This window comes from Bombina bombina, chromosome 2 (assembly GCF_027579735.1).
Source record: "Bombina bombina isolate aBomBom1 chromosome 2, aBomBom1.pri, whole genome shotgun sequence".
NCBI classification, from domain to species: domain Eukaryota; kingdom Metazoa; phylum Chordata; class Amphibia; order Anura; family Bombinatoridae; genus Bombina; species Bombina bombina.
The window spans coordinates 8,649,206-8,676,620 of NC_069500.1; the positions used below are offsets into that span (position 1 = coordinate 8,649,206).

Genomic DNA, 27,415 nt, shown 5'->3' on the forward strand with positions numbered 1-27,415 from the left:
GTGTGCTGTTGTCATTAGATTTACTCACAAACTGCAATATAGTTTTATGCATAACCCTAAGCGCACACAGTTTACGTGTATGTCAGTGCCGCCATGTGTGCCGTTGTCATTAGATTTACTCACAAACTGCAATATAGTTTTATGCATAACCCTAAGCGCACACAGTTTACGTGTATGTCAGTGCCGCCATGTGTGCCGTTGTCATTAGATTTACTCACAAACTGCAATATAGTTTTATGCATAACCCTAAGCGCACACAGTTTACGTGTATGTCAGTGCCGCCATGTGTGCCGTTGTCATTAGATTTACTTACAAACAGATATAGTTGTATGCATAACCCTAAGCGCACACAGTTTACGTGTATGTCAGTGCCGCCATGTGTGCTGTTGTCATTAGATTTACTCACAAACAGATATAGTTTTATGCATAACCCTAAGCGCACACAGTTTACGTGTTTGTCAGTGCCGCCATGTGTGCCGTAGTCATTAGATTTACTCACAAACAGATATAGTTGTATGAAAAGGTTTCAGTCGAAACTGAAAAGGTGTGTACATAAATAGCACTCAACAAACGTTAGGGCTAAATTATATTAAATCCTACTAGCCAGAACTGATTGAAAATATCGTGTCTGATTTCAGTGTATAAAATTTAACCTTTTATTATGTAAATTTAAAAAACACACAAAAAATCCTAAATATTAAAAACACAGTCACTGTATGCTGGGTATGTTAGTAAGCAGCACAGGTGTAGTGGCTGCCCCTAATAAGTAGGAGCCTCTATCACACTATTATCATAAGAACAAATAGGGACGATCTAAATGATAGCTAGAAGGTCATCTAGTCACCAGTATGATGTAACAATATTAAGGGATACAGTCAAAGGATGACTGCAGTATTCACCTCTACTGTATATCACCAGCGCTATGGGGGGATATGAAAAGTAGGAGAGGTGTATCTTATCCCAGTTCAAGTTTACAAGAGGTGGGGTATTGTTCAGGGTTGGATTAAACAGCTAGGATTAAACATAATAGGGGTTCAACAAAGGAGGATTGTGTAGGTGATCAAAGTGTGTCACTGTCCAAAGTATGCACCAGGACACAAATATTGAACCAGTAAAAAGTTGATCCTATTGTAAAATAGGATGTCTAAATCTCCATGTGGTTGTATACTGATTATTAACCTAAGTTTACACACCAGTTTGTTTATTATAGCGATAGTCTTTATAGTATTACTCAGGACCTAGGTCTAATACATAATTTATGTGAATATCTTCGAGGATTTTAACATTACACATTATATTACCAGGATAAAGTACTCGAAATGAAGATCAATAAGCTTTATATATGTATTACTGAGATGTTTCTTATGGTACAATATTGACCATTAATACACAAATGATTGACTCATGACAATTCCTTTATTTAATACAATGCTGAAATATATATGCCACTAATGAGGTGTATAGGTAGTCTGTAATTTCCCTTGTGTCACATCAAATAAAGTTACTGAGTGTTGTCTGTTTATTCCATTCAGTGTTAAACCAATGAATAGTTGTTTTTCGTTTATTGGTTAGAATATCAAGATATTCATGTAGCTGTATTTTCACTTTAACACTGGTTTCAACACACTTTTTGAAGTGAACAAGGTCTTTAGACTGTTTCTTTAGAGCACAATCGATTCGTGTAACAGGGATCCTAGAATGATTGTACTGCTATAGTATAGGATCATCTAATTTATCTTGATATAATATTATCTATATCAACCACCATGAGTACCTACTCTATAAGTAATTGTTGGTGCCTTTATATAATGTAAATATTAAGATCTATGCACCGTAATATTAGTATAGCAATTGTTAATATTTCACCTATATAGCTTAGAGTAACGTAGGTTAGGTTTATCACTCTGAAAGTGCAATATTAAACTGACAATAAGTAGTTATCTATTACTCATTATCGAGTGTATAACCTCATATTGCTATAGAGTGTTGCTACTGGAATAAGTTTCTAAGAGAAGTGCTGTATAGCAGTGAATAATTTTATAGCAGTCAAAACACTCCATGCACAATATCACTAAGAGTAGCTGTGTAATAGTTCTTGGTTATAATATCCACATTACCCCTCTTGGATGCTAAAATCCATCTATCATAATACTTATATAGTGTTTATCAATATTTTACCTATATAGCTTATAGTAACGTTGGTCAGGGTTAACACTCTATGAATACAATATTCAAACGGTGTTAAGTAGTTATCTATTACTCGTTATCGAGTGTAAACCCCCAATTGCTATATAGTTTTTACAGTTTTTTGGATTATGTTTCTAAGTACAATACTGTATAGTGGTGAATAGTTTTATGGCAGTCTAAAACACGCCATCCACAATCTTACTTAAGGTTGCTGTATAATAGTTCTTAGCTATACTATGCCCGCATTACCCCTCTTATTAAATTAAATTATTTTTCTTCACCTTGTATTTAGTACAATATACTATCCCTATTGGTTGAAATATATTGCTACTGGTATTTAGATCGATTACTGTTCTGTGAAGCTAATATAAAACATTAAGCACTCTGTGCTGAGTTAGTTACTGAATTACTGGTGCTCATTCGGTAATCATATCACAATGGGAAAGGCATTAATGCCGTCAATATATTTCTCGCCATCTCCCATCAAATCTAATACAGTATAGTTATCTTCTAGAGAGCCATTAATTTCACTAAATAAATTGACCCAACAACCGTTACTGCAATTAAAAACACTATAAAGCACAACCGGAGCGAGACGCTAAGTTCCCGCTCCCCCTAACATGTTTCGCCGGAGGCTTTATCAAAGGTCTGGGAGATGGCGAGAAATATATTGACGGCATTAATGCCTTTCCCATTGTGATATGATTACCGAATGAGCACCAGTAATTCAGTAACTAACTCAGCACAGAGTGCTTAATGTTTTATATTAGCTTCACAGAACAGTAATCGATCTAAATACCAGTAGCAATATATTTCAACCAATAGGGATAGTATATTGTACTAAATACAAGGTGAAGAAAAATAATTTAATTTAATAAGAGGGGTAATGCGGGCATAGTATAGCTAAGAACTATTATACAGCAACCTTAAGTAAGATTGTGGATGGCGTGTTTTAGACTGCCATAAAACTATTCACCACTATACAGTATTGTACTTAGAAACATAATCCAAAAAACTGTAAAAACTATATAGCAATTGGGGGTTTACACTCGATAACGAGTAATAGATAACTACTTAACACCGTTTGAATATTGTATTCATAGAGTGTTAACCCTGACCAACGTTACTATAAGCTATATAGGTAAAATATTGATAAACACTATATAAGTATTATGATAGATGGATTTTAGCATCCAAGAGGGGTAATGTGGATATTATAACCAAGAACTATTACACAGCTACTCTTAGTGATATTGTGCATGGAGTGTTTTGACTGCTATAAAATTATTCACTGCTATACAGCACTTCTCTTAGAAACTTATTCCAGTAGCAACACTCTATAGCAATATGAGGTTATACACTCGATAATGAGTAATAGATAACTACTTATTGTCAGTTTAATATTGCACTTTCAGAGTGATAAACCTAACCTACGTTACTCTAAGCTATATAGGTGAAATATTAACAATTGCTATACTAATATTACGGTGCATAGATCTTAATATTTACATTATATAAAGGCACCAACAATTACTTATAGAGTAGGTACTCATGGTGGTTGATATAGATAATATTATATCAAGATAAATTAGATGATCCTATACTATAGCAGTACAATCATTCTAGGATCCCTGTTACACGAATCGATTGTGCTCTAAAGAAACAGTCTAAAGACCTTGTTCACTTCAAAAAGTGTGTTGAAACCAGTGTTAAAGTGAAAATACAGCTACATGAATATCTTGATATTCTAACCAATAAACGAAAAACAACTATTCATTGGTTTAACACTGAATGGAATAAACAGACAACACTCAGTAACTTTATTTGATGTGACACAAGGGAAATTACAGACTACCTATACACCTCATTAGTGGCATATATATTTCAGCATTGTATTAAATAAAGGAATTGTCATGAGTCAATCATTTGTGTATTAATGGTCAATATTGTACCATAAGAAACATCTCAGTAATACATATATAAAGCTTATTGATCTTCATTTCGAGTACTTTATCCTGGTAATATAATGTGTAATGTTAAAATCCTCGAAGATATTCACATAAATTATGTATTAGACCTAGGTCCTGAGTAATACTATAAAGACTATCGCTATAATAAACAAACTGGTGTGTAAACTTAGGTTAATAATCAGTATACAACCACATGGAGATTTAGACATCCTATTTTACAATAGGATCAACTTTTTACTGGTTCAATATTTGTGTCCTGGTGCATACTTTGGACAGTGACACACTTTGATCACCTACACAATCCTCCTTTGTTGAACCCCTATTATGTTTAATCCTAGCTGTTTAATCCAACCCTGAACAATACCCCACCTCTTGTAAACTTGAACTGGGATAAGATACACCTCTCCTACTTTTCATATCCCCCCATAGCGCTGGTGATATACAGTAGAGGTGAATACTGCAGTCATCCTTTGACTGTATCCCTTAATATTGTTACATCATACTGGTGACTAGATGACCTTCTAGCTATCATTTAGATCGTCCCTATTTGTTCTTATGATAATAGTGTGATAGAGGCTCCTACTTATTAGGGGCAGCCACTACACCTGTGCTGCTTACTAACATACCCAGCATACAGTGACTGTGTTTTTAATATTTAGGATTTTTTGTGTTTTTGTGTGTTTTTATGTGTTTTTTAAATTTACATAATAAAGGTTAAATTTTATACACTGAAATCAGACACGATATTTTCAATCAGTTCTAGCTAGTAGGATTTAATATAATTTAGCCCTAACGTTTGAGTGCTATTTATGTACACACCTTTTCAGTTTCGACTGAAACCTTTTCTCACGTATTAGTCTTGTTAGGTGTACAGCACCCGCCCTATTGGATATTTATTTGAATATTTCCAGCCTCTGTGAGTGGCGTATTAATACTCAAATTTAAGAAGGACAACAACCGTAGTAGTGCCATCGTTTGTTCTTTTTTGTTCTGTCTATAGATATAGTTGTATGCGTAACCCTAAGCGCGCACACTTTACGTGTTTTTCAGTGCCGCCATGTGTGCTGTTGTCATTAGATTTACTCACAAACAGATATAGTTTTATGCATAACCCTTAGCGCACACAGTTTACGTGTATGTCAGTGCCGCCATGTGTGCTGTTGTCATTAGATTTACTCACAAACTGCAATATAGTTTTATGCATAACCCTAAGCGCACACAGTTTACGTGTTTGTCAGTGCCGCCATGTGTGCTGTTGTCATTAGATTTACTCACAAACAGATATAGTTTTATGCATAACCCTAAGCGCACACAGTTTACGTGTTTGTCAGTGCCGCCATGTGTGCTGTTGTCATTAGATTTACTCACAAACAGATATAGTTGTATGCATAACCCTAAGCGCACACAGTTTACGTGTATGTCAGTGCCGCCATGTGTGCTGTTGTCATTAGATTTACTCACAAACTGCAATATAGTTTTATGCATAACCCTAAGCGCACACAGTTTACGTGTATGTCAGTGCCGCCATGTGTGCCGTTGTCATTAGATTTACTCACAAACAGATATAGTTTTATGCATAACCCTAAGCGCACACAGTTTACGTGTATGTCAGTGCCGCCATGTGTGCTGTTGTCATTAGATTTACTCACAAACTGCAATATAGTTTTATGCATAACCCTAAGCGCACACAGTTTACGTGTTTGTCAGTGCCGCCATGTGTGCTGTTGTCATTAGATTTACTCACAAACAGATATAGTTTTATGCATAACCCTAAGCGCACACAGTTTACGTGTTTGTCAGTGCCGCCATGTGTGCTGTTGTCATTAGATTTACTCACAAACAGATATAGTTGTATGCATAACCCTAAGCGCACACAGTTTACGTGTATGTCAGTGCCGCCATGTGTGCTGTTGTCATTAGATTTACTCACAAACTGCAATATAGTTTTATGCATAACCCTAAGCGCACACAGTTTACGTGTATGTCAGTGCCGCCATGTGTGCCGTTGTCATTAGATTTACTCACAAACAGATATAGTTTTATGCATAACCCTAAGCGCACACAGTTTACGTGTATGTCAGTGCCGCCATGTGTGCTGTTGTCATTAGATTTACTTACAAACAGATATAGTTTTATGCATAACCCTAATAATAATATTATTATTAGTATTATTATTAGTATTATTATTAAGTGTATTGCCTCATACAATTGGCAAACATGAGCTGATGCTTAGTGACTTATAAAACACTGTGTCAGTGCAAGATTTTTGTGTCCAAAAATCCCAACTCCAAATGTGCACAAGTGATCCCAGGGGTTACTTCTCAGTGGAAATGAACTCCAATAAAACAGATGAATGCTGCCAATAGTGACGTCCTGTGCGACTGCAGGGTTAATTCACCTGTAAGTCGTATACTCACATACTGCAGCGCTACACGCTCTAGATATAAACGCTAGGGAGAAGTCCTGTGAGACTGCAGGGTTAATTCACATGTAAGTCGTATACTCACATACTGCAGCGCTACACGCTCTAGATATAATCACTAGGGAGAAGTCCTGTGAGACTACAGGGTTAATTCACATGTAAGTCGTATACTCACATACTGCAGCGCTACACGCTCTAGATATAATCACTAGGGAGAAGTCCTGTGAGACTACAGGGTTAATTCACATGTAAGTCGTATACTCACATACTGCAGCGCTACACGCTCTAGATATAATCACTAGGGAGAAGTCCTGTGAGACTACAGGGTTAATTCACATGTAAGTCGTATACTCACATACTGCAGCGCTACACGCTCTAGATATAATCACTAAGGAGAAGTCCTGTGAGACTACAGGGTTAATTCACATGTAAGTCGTATACTCACATACTGCAGCGCTACACGCTCTAGATATAATCGCTAGGGAGAAGTCCTGTGAGACTACAGGGTTAATTCACCTGTAAGTCGTATACTCACATACTGCAGCGCTACACGCTCTAGATATAATCACTAAGGAGAAGTCCTGTGAGACTACAGGGTTAATTCACATGTAAGTCATATACTCACATACTGCAGCGCTACACGCTCTAGATATAATCTCTAGGGAGAAGTCCTGTGAGACTGCAGGGTTAATTCACCTGTAAGTCGTATACTCACATACTGCAGCGCTACACGCTCTAGATATAATCGCTAGGGAGAAGTCCTGTGCGACTGCAGGGTTAATTCACCTGTAAGTCGTATACTCACATACTGCAGCGCTACACGCTCGAGATATAATCGCTAGGGAGAAGTCCTGTGAGACTGCAGGGTTAATTTACCTGTAAGTTGTATACTCACATACTGCAGCGCTACACGCTCTAGATATAAACGCTAGGGAGAAGTCCTGTGAGACTACAGGGTTAATTCACATGTAAGTCGTATACTCACATACTGCAGCGCTACACGCTCTAGATATAAACGCTAGGGAGAAGTCCTGTGAGACTTCAGGGTTAATTCACATGTAAGTCGTATACTCACATACTGCAGCGCTACACGCTCTAGATATAAACGCTAGGGAGAAGTCCTGTGAGACTACAGGGTTAATTCACATGCAAGTCACATACTGCAGCGCTACACGCTCTAGATATAAACGCTAGGGAGAAGTCCTGTGCGACTGCAGGTTTAATTCACATTTAAGTCGTATACTCACATACTGCAGCGCTACACGCTCTAGATATAAACGCTAGGGAGGAGTCCTGTGAGACTACAGGGTTAATTCACATTTAAGTCGTATACTCACATACTGCAGCGCTACACGCTCTAGATATAATCACTAAGGAGAAGTCCTGTGAGACTGCAGGGTTAATTCACCTGTAAGTCGTATACTCACATACTGCAGCGCTACACGCTCTAGATATAATCACTAAGGAGAAGTCCTGTGAGACTGCAGGGTTAATTCACCTGTAAGTCGTATACTCACATACTACAGCGCTACACGCTCTATATATAAACGCTAGGGAGAAGTCCTGTGAGACTGCAGGGTTAATTCACCTGTAAGTCGTATACTCACATACTGCAGCGCTACACGCTCTAGATATAAACGCTAGGGAGAAGTCCTGTGAGACTACAGGGTTAATTCACATGTAAGTCGTATACTCACATACTGCAGCGCTACACGCTCTAGATATAATCGTTAGGGAGAAGTCCTGTGAGACTATAGGGTTAATTCACCTGTAAGTCGTATACTCACATACTGCAGCGCTACACGCTCTAGATATAAACGCTAGGGAGAAGTCCTGTGAGACTACAGGGTTAATTCACATGTAAGTTGTATACTCACATACTGCAGCGCTACACGCTCTAGATATAATCACTAGGGAGAAGTCCTGTGAGACTACAGGGTTAATTCACATGTAAGTCGTATACTCACATACTGCAGCGCTACACGCTCTAGATATAATCACTAAGGAGAAGTCCTGTGAGACTACAGGGTTAATTCACCTGTAAGTCGTATACTCACATACTGCAGCGCTACACGCTCTAGATATAATCGTTAGGGAGAAGTCCTGTGAGACTACAGGGTTAATTCACATGTAAGTCGTATACTCACATACTGCAGCGCTACACGCTCTAGATATAATCACTAAGGAGAAGTCCTGTGAGACTTCAGGGTTAATTCACATGTAAGTCGTATACTCACATACTGCAGCGCTACACGCTCTAGATATAATCACTAGGGAGAAGTCCTGTGAGACTACAGGGTTAATTCACATGTAAGTCGTATACTCACATACTGCAGCGCTACACGCTCTAGATATAATCACTAAGGAGAAGTCCTGTGAGACTACAGGGTTAATTCACCTGTAAGTCGTATACTCACATACTGCAGCGCTACACGCTCTAGATATAATCACTAGGGAGGAGTCCTGTGAGACTACAGGGTTAATTCACATTTAAGTCGTATACTCGCATACTGCAGCGCTACACGCTCTAGATATAAACGCTAGGGAGAAGTCCTGTGAGACTACAGGGTTAATTCACATGTAAGTCGTATACTCACATACTGCAGCGCTACACGCTCTAGATATAATCACTAAGGAGAAGTCCTGTGAGACTTCAGGGTTAATTCACATGTAAGTCGTATACTCACATACTGCAGCGCTACACGCTCTAGATATAATCACTAAGGAGAAGTCCTGTGAGACTACAGGGTTAATTCACCTGTAAGTCGTATACTCACATACTGCAGCGCTACACGCTCTAGATATAATCTCTAGGGAGAAGTCCTGTGAGACTACAGGGTTAATTCACATGTAAGTCGTATACTCACATACTGCAGCGCTACACGCTCTAGATATAAACGCTAGGGAGAAGTCCTGTGAGACTACAGGGTTAATTCACATGTAAGTCGTATACTCCCTTACTGCAGCGCTACACGCTCTAGATATAATCGCTAGGGAGAAGTCCTGTGAGACTACAGGGTTAATTCACCTGTAAGTCGTATACTCACATACTGCAGCGCTACACGCTCTAGATATAATCGCTAGGGAGAAGTCCTGTGAGACTGCAGGGTTAATTCACCTGTAAGTCGTATACTCACATACTGCAGCGCTACACGCTCTAGATATAATCGCTAGGGAGAAGTCCTGTGAGACTACAGGGTTAATTCACATGTAAGTCGTATACTCGCATACTGCAGCGCTACACGCTCTAGATATAATCGCTAGGGAGAAGTCCTGTGAGACTACAGGGTTAATTCACCTGTAAGTCGTATACTCACATACTGCAGCGCTACACGCTCTAGATATAATCGCTAGGGAGAAGTCCTGTGAGACTGCAGGGTTAATTTACCTGTAAGTCGTATACTCACATACTGCAGCGCTACACGCTCTAGATATAATCGCTAGGGAGAAGTCCTGTGAGACTACAGGGTTAATTCACATTTAAGTCGTATACTCACATACTGCAGCGCTACACGCTCTAGATATAATCGTTAGGGAGAAGTCCTGTGAGACTACAGGGTTAATTCACATGTAAGTCGTATACTCACATACTGCAGCGCTTCACGCTCTAGATATAAACGCTAGGGAGAAGTCCTGTGAGACTACAGGGTTAATTCACATGTAAGTCGTATACTCACATACTGCAGCGCTACACGCTCTAGATATAAACGCTAGGGAGAAGTCCTGTGAGACTATAGGGTTAATTCACATGTAAGTCGTATACTCACATACTGCAGCGCTTCACGCTCTAGATATAATCGCTAGGGAGAAGTCCTGTGAGACTACAGGGTTAATTCACATGTAAGTCGTATACTCACATACTGCAGCGCTACACGCTCTAGATATAATCGCTAGGGAGAAGTCCTGTGAGACTGCAGGGTTAATTCACATGTAAGTCGTATACTCACATACTGCAGCGCTACACGCTCTAGATATAATCGCTAGGGAGAAGTCCTGTGAGACTGCAGGGTTAATTCACCTGTAAGTCGTATACTCACATACTGCAGCGCTTCACGCTCTAGATATAAACGCTAGGGAGAAGTCCTGTGAGACTGCAGGGTTAATTCACCTGTAAGTCGTATACTCACATACTGCAGCGCTACACGCTCTAGATATAAACGCTAGGGAGAAGTCCTGTGAGACTACAGGGTTAATTCACCTGTAAGTCGTATACTCACATACTGCAGCGCTTCACGCTCTAGATATAAACGCAATGGGACACTCCAGCAGGACCAGATAGAAATGATAAAGATGAAAGAATTAACATCATTTATAAACTGACTTAAACTCTCGGTGTACATGAAGCGCATGAATAGGTAAACAAGGTATAAATGTTCACACGGTTGTTGTTGTGTAAAAGGATAGATAACGCCTTTACTACCCATTCGCAGCTTTGCACAACTAACGTTGTTATATTAATGTACTTTATCGTCTAAGCCCCTACAGACCTTACTTTATGTCCTACAGCGCAAGCATAAAGTGCTCTAGCGCACAAGTATATTATAATCTTAGTAGCCGTGACACTCCTGGGCTAATGTGAGACACATCTGTAGCAGATCAGTTTATAGTCAACTACGTTAAAGGAACAGTAAACACACTGAGCTTTTAATATAACATGTTTAGTTATGTGTAAAGGTTTGCGATATACTTTATTTATTTTGCCTCCTTTTCATGTAATTATGCTCTGAAAATTGTATGTGCTCTAATTCTTAGAGTTGTAAATGCATCTGCACCCAATTGGCTTTAGCAGATCACTAATGTAAGGGCTGTGACTAGCCCTGTCGTATGCAGACTCTAACCCAGATTAGAATACAATATTATGTTATTCTATAGCAAGACCACAGACATTTCTTGTGATTACAGGGGGTCACTTTAACTAGATTGCTGTTGCTCTGTGCCCAGGAGCAGTGTAAGTCTCTCAGTATTCTGTGACTAGCCCTGTCGTATGCAGACTCTAACCCAGATTAGAATACAATATTATGACACAGACATTTCTTGTAATTACAGGGGGTCACTTTAACTACATTGCTGTTGCTCTGTGCCCAGGAGCAGTGTAAGTCTCTCAGTATTCTGTGACTAAGAGTTTTGTTTTTCATTCTTTAGATCATCTGATTGGGGACATATCTTTACCAGGCTCAGCACTAATGGCAGGAGGTGACTGCACCTTGCCCCGGGCTGCCTGCCACTACCGTGTGACATTGTGTCTGGTATGGGGACTGGACCTTGGCCTGCAAGCTGTGACACTGAGAGTTTGTCCCCTTTCATACAGAGCAGCTGGGAACAAGCAGAATCTCTATAGCTGTTGACATGTAAAGTAATAGCTGTAATGGCTCCTCTACGGACATGGTATTTGAAGGTCCTTCTTTGTGTCACTGCCTTCCTGTCTCTCATTGTGCTCTGGTGCCAGCTGTCCCAGTTGCCAGGAACTGTTGAGGGAGTCTGGAGCTGGGTTTTTCCTATGTCTACCTCCCGGGAAAAAGGAATTGACTTTTCATCTCTGTTCACACATGATCTTGATGAGCCGCTTTGTCAAACTGGACAGGTTCTCCTAGTCCTGGTCACTTCTCACCCAGAGCACCATGAGCCAAGGAAGGCTATACGCAAAACCTGGGCTGTGCCAGATAATGGAGCTGCCCACCCTTGGCAGGTGATTTTTTTGATCGGACAAACTTCAGATGTGGAACAGGACTGGCGAATTCACAGTGAGCAGAATATTCATGGTGATATACTCATGGGTAACTATCTGGATACGTACCACAATCTGACCTTAAAGGTTATGCATGGCATAAAGTGGGCAACAGATAAATGCCGTCCACAGTACATTCTCAAAACAGATGATGATTGCTTTGTTAACACTAATCTAATCCCAGTGTTCTTGGGCAAGTACAACATGGTAAAGACAGGACTTTATGTGGGCTCATCCTTCTCGCAGGACAAGCGGCTGGTAATAAGGGATCCCTCTAGCAAATGGTATGTGTCACAGCAGGAATATGACTTGGATGTGTACCCTCCTTATGCCAGTGGCATTGGGTACATTTTGTCGTTGGATGTAGCTAGATTGGTACTCAGAATGGCAACAGCTGTCCCAATCGTTCCTATGGAAGATGCCTATGTGGGTATTCTGGCAAAGAAAGCCGGCATCACACTTCTTTCTAGCTCACGATTTGCCAAACACAACATCAAGTGGAGCATATGCAATTACCGTTATCTCATGGTAATTCACCGACTGTCACCAAAAGATCAGGCTGTGGCCCAGGGCAACGTGCAGAGGGCAAGGACAGCCTGTATGGGCAACAGAGTGGTGACACTTTGGAGCTGACAACTTTATACTATGTATATCCATGTGTTTCTACAAGGACATTTGTTATCATGTATACCTACCTTAATACTACCCATACATGCCTTAAAGGGACATGAAACCCAAAAAATTGCTTTCATGATTCAGATAGCGAATAAAATTCTAAACAACTTTCCAATTTACTTCTATTATTTAATTTGCTTCCTTCTCTTCTTATCAGTTGCTGAAAGGTTTATCTAGGCAAGTTCATGAGCAGCAGAGAACCTAGGTTCTAGCTGTTGATTGGTGTCTGCATATATATAAAAAAATGTGATTGGCTCACCCATTTATTCAGTTAGAAACTAGTAGTGCATTGCTGCTCCTACAACAAATGATACCAAGAGATTGAAACAGATTAGATAATAGAAGTCTATTAGAAAGCTGTTTAAATTTTATTCTCTATCTGAATCATGAAAGAAACATTTTGGGTTTCATGTACTTTTTAAAGTGAATGTAAATTTAGATGATAAAGTCCCCGGTTTTTAAAAATCCGATTGAAAACAGAGGTCCTTTAATTCATCAAAATTTACATTTCACTCATGTTGTGAAAATACTTACCTTCTTAATCTTGACAGCCGCTCCAGAGATTCCCCCGGTTGTCGCAAGCTTCTTCATACGCCAGAAATGACGGATCGGTCATCCTCCAATCACGGGTTCCCCCCGGAGGAATCTGTGTCTGATTCAACGCTGTGATTGGAGGAAGCCGGATTCCTCATTTTAGACCCAGGAAGAGGCTTTGCAACGGGCGGGGGAAGCGATGCAGCGGCTGTCAAGATTAAAAGGTAAGTATTTTTTCACAACAAGAGTGAAATGTAAATTTTGATGAATTATAGTGCCCCTGTTTTCAATCGGATTTTTAAAAACCGGGCACTTTATCATCTAAATTTACATTCACTTTAATACGACCCATGCATGCCTTTATACAACCTGTGCATGCAAGCCTTAAAGGGACAGTTTACACCAATTTTCATTTAACTGCATGTAATAGACACTACTATAAAGAATAATATGCACAAGTACTGATATAAAAATCCAGTATAAAACCGTTTAAAAACTTACTTAGAAGCTCCCAGTTTAGCACTGTTGAAAAGGTTACTGAAACACTCACTTAAAGGGGTTCTATAGCAAAAAAAAGCAGACACCCCCCTCCCCCTTCCTCTGCATATGAAAAGACACTTTACACAAACAGGAGCAAGCTGGAGTAGGTATACATCAGTATTCTCCTAAAACTTTGGGGCTTGGTTAGGAGTCTGAAAATCAGCGCAATGATATTTAACCCCTTAACGACCGAGGACGTGCAGGGTACGTCCTCAAAAAAAAGGCAGTTAATGCCTGAGGACGTACCCTGCACGTCCTCGGTGTGGAAAGCAGCTGGAAGCGATCCTGTTTGCTTCCAGCTGCTTTCCGGTTATTGCAGTGATGCCTCGATATGGAGGCATCCTGCAATAACCTTTTGAAGCCATCCGGTGCAGAGAGAGCCACTCTGTGGCCCTCTCTGCACCGGAGATCGGTGGCTTCCTTCGTTGGTGGGTGGGAGCATTACCGGGAGGCGGGTGGCGGCCATCGATGGCCCTGGAGATGTGGAGGGGGGCGGGATCGTGGGCGGGGATGCCCGGGGGCGCGCACGGACGCGCGCGCGTGCACGGGAGGGCGGGGGCGGGCGCGTGCCGGGGGAGGGAGCGGGTGGGAACCGCTACACTACAGAAAAAGGTGCAATCAGTTTAAAATAACTGAAGAAAAAAAACAATCAATGAGGTGGTTGGGGTTTGTGGTGGTGGTGGGGGGGGGTTTGGGGAAGCTACACTACAGAAAAAAAAAAACTTAAGAAAAAAAAGCACTTTTTTGTATAAGCTGGGTACTGGCAGACAGCTGCCAGTACCCAAGATGGCCCCAATAAGGCAGATAGGGAAGGTTACAAAGCTGTTTTGGGGGGGATCAGGGAGGTTGGAGGCTAAGGGGGGTCCTATACAGCAGAATAATTATTATTTTTAAAAAAAAAAAAACCTATACCCCCCAAAAAGCTTTTATTTTAGTACTGGCAGACTTTCTGCCAGTACTTAAGATGGCGGGGACAATTGTGGGGTGGGGGAGGGAAGGGAGCTGTTTGGGAGGGATCAGGGGGTCTGATGTGTCAGGTGGGAGGCTGATCTCTACACTAAAGCTAAAATTAACCCTGCAAGCTCCCTACAAACTTCCTAATTAACCCCTTCACTGCTAGCCATAATACACGTGTGATGCGCAGCAGCATTTTGCGGCCTTCTAATTACCAGAAAGCAACACCAAAGTCATATATATCTGCTATTTCTGAACAAAGGGGATCCCAGAGAAGCATTTACAACCATTTGTGCCATAATTGCACAAGCTGTTTGTAAATGATTTCAGTGAGAATCCTAAAATTGTGAAAAATTTAACGTTTTTTTTTTTATTTGATCGCATTTGGCGGTGAAATGGTGGCATGAAATATACCAAAATGGGCCTAGATCATTACTTTGGGTTGTCTACTACACTACACTAAAGCTAAAATTAACCATACAAGCTCCCTACAAGCTCCCTAATTAACCCCTGCACTGCTGGGCATAATACACGTGTGGTGCGCAGCGGCATTTAGCGGCCTTCTAATTACCAAAAAGCAATGCCAAAGCCATATATGTCTGCTATTTCTGAACAAAGGGGATCCCAGAGAAGCATTTACAACCATTTGTGCCATAATTGCACAATCTGTTTGTAAATAATTTCAGTGAGAAACCGAAAGTTTGTGAAAAAATTTGTGAAAAAGTGAACGATATTTTGTATTTGATCGCATTTGGCGGTGAAATGGTGGCATGAAATATACCAAAATTGGCCTAGATTAATACTTTGGGATGTCTTCTAAAAAAAAATATATACATGTCAATAGATATTCAGGGATTCCTGAAAGATATTAGTGTTCCAATGTAACTAGCGCTAATTTTGAAAAAAAGTAGTTTGGAAATAGCAAAATGCTACTTGTATTTATGGCCCTATAGCTTTCAAAAAAAGCAAAGAACATGTAAATATTAGGTATTTCTAAACTCAGGACAAAATTTAGAAACTATTTAGCATGTTTTTTTTTTGGTGGTTGTAGATGTGTAACAGATTTTGGGGGTCAAAGTTAAAAAAAGTGTGTTTTTTTCCATTTTTTCCTCATATTTTATAATTTTTTTTATAGTAAATTATAAGATATGATGAAAATAATGGTATTTTTAGAAAGTTAATTTAATGGCGAGAAAAACGGTATATAATATGTGTGGGTACAGTAAATGAGTAAGAGGGAAATTACAGCTAAACACAAACACCGCAAAAATGTAAAAATAGCCTTGGTCCCAAACGGACAGAAAATGGAAAAGTGCTGTGGTCATTAAGGGGTTAAAAATAAGCAAAACTATATATATTTTTTTTTAAAAAAAAAAAAACCTGTATAGGCTATATAAATGTATCATCTACAAAACATTTATGCAAAGGAAAATCTAGTTTATAATGTCACTTTTTTTTGTTTAGACCCCCAATAATAAACTATTGGAAAGGTTAGGCGATTACCTTTCCAATGGTGGGTCTTGGGGGTCTGTAGCTGCTTAGATGCCTGAGATACAGGCTTCTAAGCAGCATGCCCCCTGCTCCTATTGTTAACATTGTTAAGTATAAATAAAGTTGCGCGGTGACGTCATCACGTTATTGTGCGTGACGTCACCACGCAAAACAGGAAGCCCCGGCGATGCCTGTCAATCTACAGGCACGATCGCCAGGGTAGGAGCGGGTGGCAGCCCCCACATCTCCCTCAAGGTGGGAGAGTGCTAGTGACTGCTCTGAGCCGTCATTAGCACCAGAGTGGGAAACTCTGTGACGGCTCAGAGCTGTCATTGGCACTCAAAGGGTTAAATTTTTTCTTTCGTGATTCAGATAGAGCATGACATTTTAAGCAACTTTCTAATTTACTCCTATTATCAAATTTTCTTTATTCTCTTGGTATCTTTATTTGAAATGCAAGAATGTAAGTTTAGATGCCGGCCCATTTTTGGTGAACAACCTGGGTTGTCCTTGCTGATTGGTGAATACATTCATCCACCAATAAAAAAGTGCTGTCCAGAGTCCTTAACCAATAAAAAAGCTTAAATGTCTTTTTCAAATAAAGATAGCAAGAGAACGAAGATAAATTGATAATAGGAGTAAATTAGAAAGTTTCTTAAAATTGCATGCTCTATCAGAATCACAAAAGAAAAAATTTGGGTTCAGTGTCCCTTTAAAACGACATGTGCATGCCTGCCTTAATACTATCCATGCATAACTGCCTTAATGCGACCTGCGCACGCATGCCTTAATACGACCCGCGCATGCATGCCTTAATACGACCCATGCATTCCTTAATACAACCCATGCATGATTTAATATGATCCCTGCATACATGCCTTAATACAACCCCATGCGTAGTGCCTTAATATGACCATGCGTGCCTTAACACGACCCCGTGCGCACGTGCCTTAATATGACAGTACGTGCCTTAATATGACAGTGCATACCTTAATACGACCCCGTGCGTACCTGCCTTAATACGACCCCGTGCGTACCTGCCTTAATACGACCCCGTGCGTACCTGCCTTAATACGACCCCGTGCGTACCTGCCTTAATACGACCCAGTGCCTTAATACGACCCCGTGCGTACCTGCCTTAATACGACCCCGTGCCTTAATACGACCCCGTGCGTACCTGCCTTAATACGACCCCGTGCGTACCTGCCTTAATACGACCCCATGCCTTAATACGACCCCATGCCTTAATACGACCCCATGCCTTAATACGACCCCATGCCTTAATGGGACAGTCAAGTCCAAAAAAAACTTTCATTTTTCAAATAGGGCATGTAATTTTAAACAACTTTCCAATTTACTTTTATCAACAATTTTGCTTTGTTCTCTTGGTATTCTAGTTGAAAGCAAACCTAGGGAGGCACATATGATAATTTCTAAGACCTTGAAGGCCGCCTCTATTTTATTTACTTTTCACAGCAGGGGAGAGCAAGCTCATGTAGGCCATATAGATAGCGTTGTGATCAGGCCCGTGGCTAATGGCAGACACTGCACTAATTGGCTAAACTGCAAGTCAATAGATAATAACTAAAAGTCATGTGATTAGGGGCGGTCAGAAGATGCTTAGATACAAGTTAGTCACAGAAGTAAAAAGTGTATTAATATAACAGTGTTGGTTTTGCAAAAAACTGGGGATTGGGTAATAAAGGGATTATCTATCTTTTTAAAAAACAAAAATTCTGGTGTTGAATGTCCCTTTAATACGACCCAGTGCGTTCGTGCCTTAATAAGACCCCGTGCATACGTGCCTTCATACAACTAAAGTGCCTAATACATATGTTTTTTTTTTGTTTTTTTTTAGTGTTATGTGTTCAAGCTGACAAAAGGACATGATAGCGTCAAGGATTTATAAACACAAAAGCTTGTTAAACAGGTGCTGCTGCATATTGTTATATTATTACTCAGAATAATGACCAGAACACTACACACATATTATTTGCTAATTATGAATAAAGAGCAAGGAACACACTACTCTGTGGCCTAAACTACCCTAATGAGAAAATAAAATGTGTCCAACAAATTGTGTGTATTTACTGCTGCAGCGGGACAGACCATGTCATTGTGTATTTACTGCTGCAGCGGGACAGACCATATCATTGTGTATTTATTGCTGCAGCGGGACAGACCATGTCATTGTGTATTTACTGCTGCAGCGGGACAGACCATGTCATTGTGTATTGACTGCTGCAGCGGGACAGACCATGCCATTGTGTATTGACTGCTGCAGCGGGACAGACCATGCCATTGTGTATTGACTGCTGCAGCGGGACAGACCATATCATTGTGTATTTACTGCTGCAGCGGGACAGACCATATCATTGTGTATTTACTGCTGCAGCGGGACAGACCATGCCATTGTGTATTGACTGCTGCAGCGGGACAGACCATGCCATTGTGTATTTACTGCTGCAGCGGGACAGACCATATCATTGTGTATTTACTGCTGCAGCGGAACAGACCATGCCATTGTGTATTGACTGCTGCAGCGGGACAGACCATGCCATTGTGTATTGACTGCTGCAGCGGGACAGACCATGCCATTGTGTATTGACTGCTGCAGTGGGACAGACCATGCCATTGTGTATTTACTTGTGTTATTGTCTGTAGGTTCAGTTTGAAAAGATCACAGAAAGTTACAACAATCTGACGGGTTTGTATGATCAAATGCGATAAATGTCACAGCTGTGTCATAGCAATAACGTAATCACAGATACTTTGTCACTTGTCATTTAATGAACTGTAACAAAAACAGGACCTATAGGGACATTATTATAAAAAACAGACGTGTGCATTCAGGTGTTTTATTTAAAACGAGTGGCGAATGAGACAGCCGCCATCAGCATTTGGCTGTTTTTGGAGCCGGATTTCTTGTGTAACACTAAGGTCTGTATTTGCACAGTTCTTTGTCTGTTGCACTTTCCTAAGAAGGAATCTAGCTCCTAAAACAGCCGAATGCTGATGGTGGCCGCCTCATTCACCTAAATGCACACGTCTATCAAAAAATGCATTTCTGTATATCGATAAAACAGTTTGTTTTTGTTTTGTTTTAAAACCTGCTCTCAAAATTGTACTTGGTGATTAGGAATAAATGAACACCCCTCTAATAATGTCGCTCTGTGTGATCCTGCCTGTGAGCTCCCAGCAGTCTGTCTCAGTGTGCGCACCAGTTCATTGGCGCACTGAGCTGCACAAATAAGCGCACAGAAGGGCAGCAAGTCAGTGTTATTTGCTTTAGCCAATCCCGTACTAGACAGTAGCAGGCAAACTGCTCCAATTAAAGGGGCATTCATGATGTAATTGCCTATGTAGGGCTGGATTACAAGAGGGGTGCGTTGTCTTTTGAGTGACCTAGCACAAAACAATCTCTCGTTTCAAGTGGATAGTTAAATATTTTAACCACAGCATCTTATATCTTATTGGCCACAGCAAAGAAGATAAAATAAACATACTCTAAAAAAGCTCAAAGGTGTTGCTAACCATATGACAGTCTAGTAAAGTTCAGCAAAAGTAAATGCAAATGTTTTATCTTTGGGTATTTCTATAGTTTGTTTTTTTTTGCTATTAGTGTAAAGCAATGTGCTGTTTATAACTCTTTCCGTTAAACCATGATATGTTACTTATTTATTAGCAGATATAGACGTTTTTTGTACACTTTGTTATATAGTATGCTTTTGGGCTTTTTTTTTTTTAGTATTTAGTTACCTAATAGAACTAGGTTTTAGGAGATTATGGCCTAGATCATGAGTGGAGCGCAAAAATTTAGCTTTCACAAGGGCGATATTTGCACTCAATTCAGTAATACCAGCACACGAAAATGTGCACTGGTATTTTAAGTCAAACGCAATGCGAATGCAACCTTGCAAGCCTTTCGCTCACAAAAGAGCGCTTCCATAGGCACCAATAGGAGCCTCGTTATCATGCTGTGATGCACAGCAAACCACCTAGCGCAGCGGGCAATTCACGCAGCGTTGGACAGCAAAATAAAACTATAAATGTATATGAATGTGTAAATATAAATATATAATTATATACATATATATTTTGAGTAAAAACACAGTCCCCATTCACCTCTATGTAAAGTCACTTTCAGTACCGTTTTTATTTTTTCTCCAAACACCCCACATCCCCTTACTTTAACCCCTTGTAACAGTTTTTTCATGAAAAATATTAAAATGCTCATATTTTTTATTTTAAAGAACTGTCCATCCTATTTTGGGGGCAATTGGGGCACATTTTTTTTCATTATCCAGAGGTCTGACCTCTGTTTAATGGTGCTAAGTGCAAAGTGAAACCTCAAGCTTGCGGGAGCATTATCCAGCACGGCGAGTTCCCTCACAAGATTTGAGACAGGCAGATTTTGCTTTACTTCTCCATAGGACATTCTCTACATTTCTGTATGTGAAGGAGAGACAAGCCCAGTGCAATATAGCACTGCATTTATACTTTGTGCTTTATATTTTATATAACTTTACTCTTCAGATTAAGTTTTAATACATTTCAAACTTTGCATTTTGTATTTTAATGCATACAGTTTCTGTAAACAGCAGTGTATTTAGGATTGTGATTTTACAAGTTCTGATTATGTTTTTCACATTTCTTTGTAACTAACAAATTATTCAACAAGAAGGAAGATTAATAAATCCTCCTGCTTTAGTAATGCAAAAGTTAAAATACAAAAAATACTTAAGACCATCAGCCTTTTTGGTCTTAAAGGGGCTGTCTAGTCCAAAGGTACAAGGCAATCACACAGGTAAAAAGTGTATTAATATAACTGAGATAAGGGGCAGTCTGCAGAGACTTAGATACAAGGTAATCACACAGGTAAAAAGTGTATTAATATAACTGAGATAAGGAGCAGTCTGCAGAGGCTTAGATACAGGATAATCACAGAGGTTAAAAGTATATTAATATAACTGAGATAAGGGGCAGTCTGCAGAGGCTTAGATACACAGTATTGACAGAGGTAAAAAGTATATTAATATAACTGAGATAAGGAGCAGTCTGCAGAGGCTTAGATACAAGGTAATCACAGAGGTAAAAAGTATATTTATATAACTGAGATAAGGGGCAGTCTGCAGATGCTTAGTTACAAGGTAATCACAGAGATAAAAGTATATTAATATAACTGAGATAAGGGGCAGTCTGCAGAGGGTTAGATACAGGGTAATGACAGAGGTAAAAAGTATATTAATATAACTGAGATAAGGAGCAGTCTGCAGAGGGTTAGATACAAAGTAATCACAGAGGTAAAAAGTATAGTAATTTAACTGAGATAAGGAGCAGTCTGCAGAGGTTTAGCTACAAGGTAATCGCAAAGGTAAAATTCATATACCAGTGTTGGTTGTGCAAAACTAGGGAAATGGATAATAAAGGAATTATCTATCTTTTAAAACAATACAAATTCTGGTGTAGAGACTATTATTATTATCATCATTTATTTGTATAGCGCTGCCAAATTCCGTAGCGCTGGGTACAATGATAGGGGTATACAATGACAAAGATTTGTGATAAAATGTAAAACATAACAAACTAAACAAATCTAGCATAGGAGGAAGCGGGCCCTGCTCTGGAAAGCTCACAGTCTATAGGTTTAGGGTGCAGAGACATAAGGTTGGGGTAGCTTGCTACATCGGTTGCATTTGCAGCAGTGAGTCAGGCAGTTCATGTATATGTATTAGCTTAGTTCGGATGCAGGATGGAGGAGAGATGGTAAGCCTCTCTGAATAGGTGGGTTTTCAAGGATTGTCTGAAGCTATACAAGGTTGGAGACAGTCTAATTGAGCAGGGTAGAGAGTTCCATAGGACAGGAGCAGCACGTGCAAAGTCTTGGAGGCGGGAGTGGGACGTAGAGATAACAGGAGTGTAGAGACGTAGGTCAGAGGTTGATCGAAGAGGACGGGATGGGGAATATTTCACGATGAGAGAGGAAATATAGTTGGGAGTTAGACTGTTGAGTGCTTTGTAGGTTAGGGCTAATACTTTAAATTATATTCTGGAGTGTATGGGGAGCCAGTGTAGAGACTGGCAGAGCGGAGCAGCTGATGTAGATCGTCGACTTAGGTGGATGAGTCTAGCAGAAGCATTCATAATAGATTGGAGGGAGGAGAGGCGGTGTTTTGGAAGGCCATTTAGGAGTAGATTGCAATAATCAATGCATGACAGGATGAGGGAATGAGAGTATTTTTGTAGTTTTTTGAGTAAGGAAGGGACGATGTCTGGAAATGTTGCGTAGGTGTGAACGGCAGGATTTGGTAAGCGTTTGTATATGTGGGTTGAATGTGAGTTCTGAGTCTAGTGTGACCCCAAGGCAGCGGACCTTGGGGTGAGGTGTTGAGAATAGAGTCTCCAACCATCAGAGAAATGTCAGGTGTCGGATGTCTCGAAGAGGGGGGATAAGAAGCAGCTCAGTTTCTCCAACACTGGTGTGTCCGGTCCACGGCGTCATCCATTACTTGTGGGATATTCTCCTCCCCTACAGGGAAAGGCAAGGAGAGCACACAGCAGAGCTGTCCATATAGCTCCCCTTCTAGCTCCGCCCCCCAGTCATTCTCCTTGCCGCTCTGAACAAGTAGCATCTCCTCGGGGATGGTGAGGAGTTTGTGGTGTTAGTTGTAGTTTTTTATATCTTCTATCAAGAGTTTGTTATTTTAAAATAGTGCTGGCTTGTACTATTTACTCTACAACAGAAAAGTGATGAAGATTTCTGTTAAGAGGAATATGATTTTAGCACAAGTAACTAGAATCCATTGCTGTTACCACGCAGGACTGTTGAAACAAGAGAACTTCAGTTGGGGGTAACAGTTTGCAGACTCATCTGCTTCAGGTATGACTAGTCTCCTTCTAACAACACAGGCTAATGCTAGATGACAGTCATTTTTCCCCTCAGGGAAAATGGTAAGCCATTTTTCTTTCACCTCTGCAAAAAAGATAACAGGCTTCCCCTTTTTGATTTTTATGCTGGTAGACACTGTTAGGGGCAAAATCGATTGGTTTTTATTACAATATCATGGCATTTGAACTGTTTTATAAGCTCATATACACTTGGGAACGTTTTTTATTGATCTGGCATGTTTTAGACACCTAAATCTAGTCAGGAAGGCCCCTTCACTCTAGTGTGCTGAGGGAGGAAGCCTCATTTTGGTGCTTCAGCTGTGCAGTTGATTTCAAGGCAGTGCATGCAGTTTTCATGTGAGAGGGTCCTGTGACTCAGAAATTGACTCCAGAAGGCTTATTTCTGTGGATGATTGACCCCTAAGGAAGGTAAAATGCTGCAGCAATACTGTAGCAGGGATTGTAGTGTATAAAAACGGTTAAATCCAACAATTAGCTCTGGTTTGCTTGTTTTAAGAGCTAGAGTCTCCATATTTGCTGTGCAATACTTTCTAAGCATTAAGACACTGGGGTCCAAATTTCATAAAAATCGGATATTGCCTTCATAGTTTTTTGAACATTCAGAAATAAAGTGTGTAATGTTATTATTTAAAGAGACAGTAACGTTTTTGTTTAAAATCGTTTTTATTGCATTGTTTGCCTGCCTAAATCTGTTTAACATGTCTATGCCATCAGATAACCTATGTTCTGTGTGTGTAGAGACAAATGTGTTCCCCCTTTGAGTGTTTGTGATAATTGTGCCATAGCGTCCAAACAAAATAAGGACAGCTCTGTTACATTTCATAATGTTGCCCAAGATAATTTATCTAATGAAGGTAGTGAGGATAATTCTACATCCTCTCCTTCTGTGTCTACACCAGCTTTGCCCGCGCAGGCGACACCTAGCGCACCAGTGCTTATTTCTATGCAACAATTAACAGCAGTAGTGGATAATTCTATAGCAAATCTTTTATCCAAACTGCCAGCATTTCAGAGAAAGCGTGATTGTTCAGGTTTAAATACAGATAAAAAAAGGATGAACAATCAGACGCTGACGATGTCTTATCTATTTTACCCTCACATCAATCGGAATTGGCTGTGAGGGAAGGGCTGTCTGAGGGTGAAATTTCAGACTCAGGAAAAATTTCTCAACAGGCAGAACCTGATATAGTAGCATTTAAATTTAAGCTAGAACATCTCCGCGCTTTGCTTAAGGAGGTATTAGCTACTCTGGATGACTGTGATTCTGTAGTAGTACCAGAGAAGTTGTGCAAATTGGACAAATTTTTAGAGGTCCCAGTGCACGAAGACGCTTTCCAATACCCAAGAGGGTAGCGAGCATAGTGGATAAGGAGTGGGAGAAGCCAGGTGTACCCTTTGCCCCACCTCCTATATTTAAGAAAATGTTTCCCATAGTAGACCCTAGAAGGGACGCATGGCAGACGGTCCCAAAGGTTGAGGGAGCTGTTTCAACACTTGCGAAGCGCACAACTATTCCTATAGAGGACAGCTGCGCTTTCAAAGATCCTATGGATAAAAATTGGAAGGATTGCTTAAAAAGATTTTTGTTCAACAAGGGTTCATCCTTCAACCAGCTACGTGTGTTATTACTGTCACTTCAGCGGCGTCCTTTTGGTTCGAGGAACTAGAATGGTTGCTCCAGAAAGAGACTTCCTATGAAGAAGTCATGGACAGAATTCACGCATTAAAGTTAGCTAATTCCTTTATATTGGATGCCGCTTTTCAAATAACGAAATTGGCGGCGAAAAACTCAGGTTTTGCTATAGTAGCGCGGAGGGCGCTTTGGCTAAAATCCTGGTCGGCAGATGTGTCGTCCAAGACTAAGTTACTTAATATTCCTTTCAAGGGTAAGACCCTTTTTGGGCCGGAATTGAAGGAAATTATTTCAGACATCACTGGGGGTAAGGGCCATGCCCTCCCACAGGATAGGCCTTTTAAGGCTAAGAACAAGTCTAATTTTCGTTCCTTTCACAATTTCAGGAACGGACCGGCTAATAACTCCACTGCCGCTAGACAAGAAGGTAACGCGGCCCAGCCCAAACCCGCTTGGAAGCCCATGCAAGGCTGGAACAAGGGTAAACAGACCAAGAAACCTGCTGCTGCTACCAAGACAGCATGAAGGGGTAGCCCCCGATCCGGGACCGGATCTGGTAGGGGGCAGACTATCTCTCTTCGCTCAGGCTTGGGCAAGAGATGTTCCGGATCCCTGGGTACTAGAAATAGTCTCCAAGGGATACCTGCTAGAGTTCAAGGGACTTCCTCCAAAGGGAAGATTCCACCTGTCTCACTTATCTTCAGACCAGATAAAGAAACAGGCATTCTTACATTGTGTAAGAGACCTATCAAAGATGGGAGTGATAAACCCAGTCCCCTCCGGGGAACAAGGTCTAGGTTTTTACTCAAACCTGTTTGTGGTTCCCAAAAAAGAGGGAACTTTCAGGCCAATCCTGGATTTAAAGATATTAAACAATTTCCTCAGAGTTCCATCCTTCACGTGGCTCTTCCATTCGGTTTAGCCACCGCTCCCAGAATTTTCTCAAAGGTGCTAGGGTCCCTTCTAGCGGTCCTAAGGCCGAGGGGCATCGCTGTAGCACCTTATCTAGACGACATCCTAATCCAAGCTTCATTTCTTTCCAAAGCGAGGGCCCACACAGACATTGTGTTGGCTTTTCTCAGATCTCACGGGTGGAAGGTGAACATAGAAAAGAGTTCACTGTCACCGTCCACAAGGGTTCCGTTTCTGGGAACAATAATAGATTCTATGGAAATGAAGATCTTCCTGACAGAAGTCAGAAAGTTAAAGCTTCTAAACGCTTGTCGAGTTCTTCATTCTATTCCTCAACCCTCCATAGCTCGGTGCATGGAAGTAATAGGACTAATGGTCGCAGCAATGGACGTGGTTCCTTTTGCTCTAATTCATCTAAGACCATTACAGCTGTGCATGCTCAATCAGTGGAATGGGGACTATACAGACTTGTCTCCCCAAATTCAAGTAGACCAGGTAACCAGGGACTCACTTCTCTGGTGGTTGACCCAGGATCACCTGTCTCAGGGAATGAGTTTCCGCAGACCGGAGTGGGTCATTGTCACGACCGACGCCAGCCTCTTGGGGTGGGGCGCGGTCTGGGACTCCCTGAAAGCTCAGGGCCTATGGTCTCAGGAAGAGTCGCTTCTCCCGATAAACATTTTGGAACTAAGAGCAATATTCAATGCGCTCCTGGCTTGACCTCAGCTAGCGAAAGCCAGGTTCATAAGATTTCAGTCGGACAACATAACGACTGTTGCATACATCAATCATCAGGGGGGAACAAAGAGTTCCCTAGCGATGAAGGAAGTAACCAAGATCATCCAATGGGCAGAGAATCACTCCTGCCATCTATCTGCTATTCACATCCCAGGAGTAGACAACTGGGAGGCGGACTATTTGAGTCGTCAGACTTTCCATCCGGGGGAGTGGGAACTCCACCCGGAGGTCTTTGCTCAGTTAACCCAATTATGGGGCATTCCAGACATGGATCTAATGGCGTCCCGTCAGAACTTCAAGATTCCTTGTTACGGGTCCAGATCCAGGGATCCCAAGGCGATTCTAGTGGATGCATTAGTGGCGCCTTGGTCGTTCAACCTAGCGTATGTTTTTCCACCGTTTCCTCTCCTTCCCAGGCTCATAGCCAGGATCAAACAGGAAAAGGCCTCGGTGATTCTGATAGCTCCTGCGTGGCCACGCAGGACTTGGTATGCAGACCTGGTGAATATGTCATCGGCTCCACCATGGAAGCTACCTTTGAGACAGGATCTTCTAGTACAAGGTCCATTCGAACATCCAAATCTAGTTTCTCTGCAGCTGACTGCTTGGAAATTGAACGCTTGATTTTATCCAAACGTGGGTTTTCGAATTCTGTGACAGATACTCTGGTCCAAGCCAGAAAACCTGTGACTAGAAAGATTTACCATAAAATATGGCGTAAATAT

At 40.8% G+C, this 27,415-nt stretch overlaps 1 protein-coding gene across 1 annotated transcript; it reads left to right on the forward strand.

Annotated features, from left to right (window-relative positions):
* The first annotated feature begins 11,726 nt into the window (after positions 1-11,726).
* Positions 11,727-18,575, forward strand: LOC128648360 (beta-1,3-galactosyltransferase 5-like). The gene is made up of 2 exons (XM_053700959.1): positions 11,727-12,951; positions 18,357-18,575. The coding sequence occupies exon 1, from the start codon at positions 11,945-11,947 to the stop codon at positions 12,935-12,937; it is 993 nt and encodes a 330-aa protein (XP_053556934.1). The 5' UTR covers positions 11,727-11,944; the 3' UTR covers positions 12,938-12,951; positions 18,357-18,575.
* Positions 18,576-27,415: the final 8,840 nt, after the last annotated feature.

Coding starts and splice junctions, on each gene's coding strand:
- LOC128648360 (XM_053700959.1), top strand. CDS start 11,945: ATGGCTCCTCTACGGACATGGTATTTGAAGGTCCTTCTTTGTGTCACT.